The 6,417-nt window shown below is 47.5% G+C and overlaps 1 protein-coding gene across 1 annotated transcript in view; it reads right to left on the bottom strand.

The window, feature by feature from the left end:
• Positions 1 to 4,852, bottom strand: part of ZNF598 (zinc finger protein 598) — a gene marked incomplete at its 5' end in the record, with an annotated part of 9,097 nt that extends 4,245 nt beyond the window's left edge. Inside the window, 5 exons of the mRNA XM_010191164.1 lie at positions 350 to 422; positions 1,487 to 1,668; positions 2,498 to 2,615; positions 3,890 to 4,107; positions 4,641 to 4,852. Of these exons, the coding sequence (XP_010189466.1) occupies positions 350 to 422; positions 1,487 to 1,668; positions 2,498 to 2,615; positions 3,890 to 4,107; positions 4,641 to 4,852 (803 nt within the window). The remainder of the gene's footprint in view (positions 1 to 349; positions 423 to 1,486; positions 1,669 to 2,497; positions 2,616 to 3,889; positions 4,108 to 4,640) is intronic.
• Between the last annotated feature and the right edge of the window lie 1,565 nt (positions 4,853 to 6,417).

The following is a 6,417-nucleotide window of genomic DNA, read 5'->3' as shown; positions in this document are numbered from 1 at the left end:
AGCCGCCACATCCTGCAAAGGCACTGCTCCATCCTCAGCAGTTGCAGGACGTGATGAATTTTAAATCTCGCAGCTCCTTCAAGATCAGCCATTGAGTGAAAGTGGCTGGGACAGAGAATACTGAGAATTGCCCTGCAATTGCACCTCCAAACGATCAAGCCATGAACTGAAGCAACAACCGATGCCGTTCACACAGGGAAATGGCACAGACGCAGCTCAAGGCAGAAAGGGCCCAGGGCAGGGAGGATTTGTGGTTTAAATGATCTGTAAAATTATTTTCTCCAGAAATGCAGAACATGAGTAAGTTTCTAAATCTGCTTCCTCAGTGAGCAGCCTCACACAAACTTACCCCTGCAGAGGTCCCGCTGCTGAACAGATTGCTGGAAAGTCATCTTGGCTTAGAGCACCATTGGCAGCTGCTTCTTTTGGAGCATTGACAAAAAGAGCAAAGACATCTTTTTAACTGAAATCCATTCATTTCAGAGTGGAAGCTATCAATGAACGTGACAGCAGCATTAACAAGTCCTCTATTTTCGCTGGCTGCTGATGTCATTTACTGTGACATCCAGAAAGGACAATTTCATTTCCCTCAATTAACTGCATTCACCATTATGTCAGCGTGCACTGGCTGTAGCATAGGGGAAATTCGTGGTACTTAACAGGAGCAAAGCATTGGTTGATAACACTTTGTGAGGGAACCCTCTAGAGGCTGAGATCCCAGTGGTCGCCACTCAACGCCCTGCAGAGGGTCAGGATGCTCAGCAGAGCCTCAGAGCTCCAACCAATGCACATCAACACTTCCTCACTCAGAAAGCTGCTCCTCTGAGCTGTCAGCACACCTCTGCTGCACAGATGCCCAAGCTGCTCAGCAATTAGCTCCTGGGCAGTCATTTTTCATCGAAACAGAACTTACTCCTAATTTAGATTTGCTTTAAAATGCAAATCCAGGGCTGCGGGCTGCAGCAGTTCAGGCACAGACCAGGCTGGGGGTGACCACCATTGCCCGTCAGCCCCAGCTGAGCTGTCCCCTTAACCAAGCAGAGCACTCGGTTCATAATGAAAGCACATAATCTTTAACTGGGAATCCAGTGGTGGGAGCAATAACACAGTGGAAAATTGATTTGGAGCCATAGCAATTATCAAACCACCACTGCATCGTATTTACTTGCCCCAGACTGGAGGTGGTTCAAAACAAAGGTTTGCTTTCACCAGGTAGAAACCTTTACTGGGCATCATTTGTTCTCAAAAAAGGTGCAACTCAGCTCAAGCATCACAATAAATGAGCTCTTGACTGCTAGAGCAGGACACGGCACATTCTTAGGTTATACTGATTTTGATTTGCAAATCCGTGCTGCTGGATTTACATTCTGCATTGCTTTATCTACATCCACCAGCTTCTGAGAACAACGTCTGGAGATTCCCGCTTCTGTGGGCTGATCTCCAGACCCGCACCCCCCTGCAGCTGCAGAAGGCGTTCAGCACTGACCTGCAGCATCATTTGAAGACTTTGGCACGCGTTTGGAGCTGAGCACTTCGGGATCCCTCAAGTCCTCCTTTTTACCTCTGCTGCTGCTGTCCTCTTTGTCCTCGACCCGTTTCTTCTCCTCTTGTCGTTTGGCTGCTACGGACGCCCTGACTGCTGCTGCAACGTCTCTGTCTTCTTCTTCCCTACAGGACAGGGCAGATTTATTGGTCAAACAGAAAGGATTGCCCAGCACCTTTGTCTCACATCAGCTCCCCAGTGTCGGCTCCAGTGACTGTCCCTGAGCTGGTGCTGCCACCTGCTGAGAAGGCTACAACAAACCCAGCCCTCCAACACACCCTGATTTGCACCTTCTACTCAACAACCCAGCCCAAAAGAAACCAGGGTGAACTGGGAGACATGTTTAGAGATGGACCTTTTCCCCCAGTGCAATCACCAGTAATGAACCAGCCGACCATCCAGCCAGAAAAAGAAGATAAACTGATGTGCAGTACCTATAAAGCACCCAGGTTTTGTGTGGATGAAGAGATACGTAAATGCAAAATTTCACTTTGATACTTAACCCTCTTCTTTTTCCCAAGGACTCAGTCTGGCCCCACAGAGATCTGTCAGTTCAATGAAAAGCATGGTCCTTAGAACAGGAGCTCCACGATTACCCAGACCAAAAAGTCCATTAAACCTGCAAACTCTTGTCACTTACTTCAGAAAATCCTGTTTAGAAAAGTTAGCATAGGAACGGCTGCTGAAACTCATTTAGGATTCTGAGTATTTAACCCATGAGGTGAAGATTACATCGTTTGCTTCCTGGGTCAACTCCTGAGAGCTGAAACTCCACACAGAAAAATTCCACTTTGACCAAGCTCGCCAAGCTACTTCAGCTCCCAGGGACTCACTATGGAGGCCTCCAAGTTTTGTACCTGCTTCCTTCCTGCTGGTCCACCAAAACCGTGGTCATTGGCAAGTAAAAACACCACGAAGCAGCAGCAAGAATCCACAAAGTGCTGTGCTACTCACCTCTTGTATCTCCAGCTGCCTCTTCGGTTTTGCTGGCTTCCTCGGCCGCCCAGTCTGCCCGCCCTGCCCTGCCTGTTGTACCTGTCCACTTCTTCGTAGTCCTCTCCACCTATAACACCTAAACAGGAGGGATGGACCATCATTTATCTGGGCACCACACTATGCCTGAAAAAAGCAAAAATATCCTGGTACAAACAAATCTACCTTGATTTCTTTACGATTCATTAGTCTATACACCCTTCAGGACTGCTACATTAAAATGCACTTTGCAGTACGTGGATTCAATGCATTGTAACTTGGGATGTGAGTAATTCTGGTTTTATGCAGAGATCTCTCTACAGGCAGTTCCACACAGAAGAAAAGTTTGTATTTATGTTGAACTCTGCACTCCTAAGTGGAGTCTGGTCTCACGCCTCACGTTCATCACCAATTTGTATTAACTGCAATGTAAGTCATTAATGTAATTACAAACTGGAGAAGGCGGTCAGCAATTTTCCTAAGATTATGTTATCATTACATCCTGGGGTGTATCAGGAGGGGGGTGGTTAGCAGGTCGAGAGAGGTTCTCCTCCCCCTCTACTCTGCCCTGGTGAGACCACATCTGGAATATTGCGTCCAGTTCTGGGCCCTCAGTTCAAGAAGGACAGGAACTGCTGGAGAGAGTCCAGCGTAGGGCTACAAAGATGATGGAGGGAGTGGAGCATCTCCCTTCTGAGGAGCGGCTGAGGGAGCTGGGGCTCTTTAGTTTGCAGAAGAGGAGACTGAGGGGAGACCTCATTCATGGTTATAAATATTTCAAGGGTGAGTGTCACGAGGATGGAGCCAGGCTCTTCTCGGTGACAAACAATGATAGGACAAGGGGTAACGGACACAAACTGGAACACAGGAGGTTCCACTTCAATTGGAGAAGAAACTTCTTCTCAGTGAGGGTGACAGAGCCCTGGCCCAGGCTGCCCAGAGAGGTTGTGGAGTCTCCTTCTCTGCAGACATTCAAAACCCGCCTGGACGCCTTCCTGTGTAACCTCATCTGGGTGTTCCTGCTCCGGCAGGGGGATTGGACTGGATGAGCTTTGGAGGTCCCTTCCAATTCCTAACACTCTGGGATTATGTGATCCACACACAGGGGAAAATTGCAAGAAATTGCAGGAAGAGACCTCTGGATGTCCCTTGATCCATCCCCTCACTCCAAGGCCAAGGCTGAAACCACCTCAGGTTGCCCAGGGTCCTGGGGAGGGTCAAGCTCCGGTTCTCCTCAAACACAACCTCTCAGGGTCCCGTTCCAGGGCTTGCCCATCCTCTTTGTACAGAGGATTTCCTCCTGGCCAGGCAACGTTCACCAGAAGTGCTGGAAAAGCGGGAAGAACGGCTACGATCCTGCCCAACCACACTCACCCTCGTTCCTCCTCTGGTGCCTGGGAGCGTAGTTGAACTGAAGGTCGATCTGCCGGTTCTGCCTGGCCTCCGCCCTGTTCTTGCTGTGGCAGGCCGTTTTGTGGGCTTTATAATCTATTTCCGTGCGAAAAGCGTGGGTAAACTGCTCCGTGCTGCACCGTCCCTCTTCGCAAAGGAAGTGCTTCTCGCGGAAGTGTTCCCGAAGGTATTCGTAGTCGCTGGAAGGAGAAATGAGGACGAGCTGCAACCTTCCCAATGTATTTTACTAACGGTTTATGGCTACTCTTACAAGACAAAGTGAAGACGAGCCTAAGTGTTGGTTCATTCTCCATCCCCAGGCAAGTTCTCCTGCTTGCATACAGTCGAGACAGAGCTTAATGCACGATCCCAGATGTTAAACTAAACCCACTGGATGGTGCTCAGCACATCCAGCTGTGTGTAACTCGTGTTTCACAAAAGAAACTCTACTTTATCTGCTTTGCACGTGAACTCTGGAGCATTAAAGGCGCTAGACAGCTGCAGACATCTGCTGTCATGCTGCAAAATTTAACTTTTAACGCTTAACATTAATGAAAAGTACTTTAAAACACAAACTAGACAGAGACTGACTTGAGGAACAAGAGACTGCAGCCAACCTGCTGACATGCTTGTCCTCTGTCTTCAAGCACTGCTTTCCCCAAAAATCAACCCAGACCCAAGCAATTTTTCCTCAAAATTTATACAGAAAGAGGAGAAAGCCGCTGGCACAAACCTGTAGTATTCCTGAGCACCATCGGAGTCACAGAAATGGCAAAAATAATGATCCCGTCTGAGGTGTTTCAGTAACTCGTCGTTGTCCAAGTAACGCTCGTCGCAGAATTTACACAGGGGATGCCCACGATGGGAGGTGTCATCGGGATCCCCGTGGATTCGATGACGGGCGAGGTCCTTACGAGAATACCACTTCCTCTCATAGGTAAAAATCTGAAAAAGTATTAATGTGTATGTATTACTCCTTGTGAACAGAGAAGAAAACGGAATAAACCGGGTTGCGAGAACCTGTTCGCTTGCAGCAGTGGAAGACTGGCTTCAGAAAGATGCAATTTGACAACCAACACCTAAAATTTTCAGTGAATATGAAACAAAATGCAGGGGATAGATCCAAATTCCACCTAACTTGCATTTCACTCCGTTTGAACACTGGAAACCAACATAATTCACCTGTTCCCCTTTCACAAGTTTTTTTGTGTATTAATGTAATGCAACAACTTTAAATTATAATCTCTGCTGGAGGAAAAAATCCTATATATTTAGGAAAATACAGGAGTTTTTAGCTCAAGTTCACAAAATACTGTAAACCAAAGTGAGCTGCTTGACTTCCCTCAGAGAGAAACCACCCCAAGACCCCTGCATACACAGGATTCAGCTCACTGAACACATTTTGTATTGCAAGCCAATGTTCTGTCCTTACCAACACGTGAGCCGCTTTGGTAGGATGGGTTATGAAGATGCCAACAAGATCAACGCAGATCAACAGAATATCCTTAATTTCTCACCCAGACAAGGGTGTTAACTTGTTTGGCTTCGCTAGGGCTGATGGACTGAAGCTTCTGAGAGTTTAAGAAGCTGTTTTCAATGGGGTAATAGGGAACTTTTATCTTTGAAATAAAAATCTCTGCAGTGTTCTGACATTAAAAGCGGAGAAGTTGGCTTTTTAAAGACACGGCCATCGAAAGAAGTGAGCTCTAGCGACTGCAGGACCACAGGAAAGAGTCAGATGAGTTCACTGAACGCTAAACCTGATCAAAAAATAAGTGTTAGGATGCATTCAGGTCAGCCTGACCACTGCTGGGTCCTGTCCCCTCGTGGCAGCGAACCACGGCTCAGTTGGCACAAACCACCTGTGGCAGCAGCGGATAAATGCGTTTCTCTGAGCTGGTGTTTCACTGGTTTCAGAGAAAACAAACACACACACAAGACCATGTGTAACGAGTTCCAAAAGCAGGCGATCGTGCACTAAATTCCCTCCTACAAGAAGGAAAGCTGACGGCTATCAGACACAAGTTAGCGCTCCCAGAACTCACTGAACAGCAGCTGTGATTTTGTCCAAACCCTAATTCAGGAACACAAACCCCACTCCAGCTCCAGGGAAAGGCAGAATTTGGCCTTCCAGTCTGTGAAAAAGCATCTCCTGACTGACACGCACCAGCCCTGCCCAGGGAAATGCGGGTGGGATTTGAAGCAATAAAGGAGGATGGTGGTGTTGGCAAGATGAGCAGTTTGACTGTTCCATCTTTAGCAGGTTGTACAACACATTTTAAACCAGCCCCAGGTCGTGTGTACATCAAACACAGCAGGCCTCAGCTGCAGATAATGGTGACTTTCATTTTCCAATCAAGTCAACCAGACACAGGAAATCTGCTCTGAACAAATAACCAAGATAATGAAACACGATGTTTCATGAAACCAGGCCTTAACACACATCAAACCTCTGTCCTTCCAGCCTAACAAAGTCTGCACGAAAGTGCAGAGTCCTGCATCTGGGCAGG

The sequence above is a fragment of the Mesitornis unicolor genome, unplaced genomic scaffold (genome assembly GCF_000695765.1).
Source record: "Mesitornis unicolor isolate BGI_N332 unplaced genomic scaffold, ASM69576v1 scaffold34278, whole genome shotgun sequence".
NCBI lineage: Eukaryota > Metazoa > Chordata > Aves > Mesitornithiformes > Mesitornithidae > Mesitornis > Mesitornis unicolor.
Note: the sequence above shows the minus strand (reverse complement) of the source record. Positions and strands in the feature narration are given on the sequence as shown.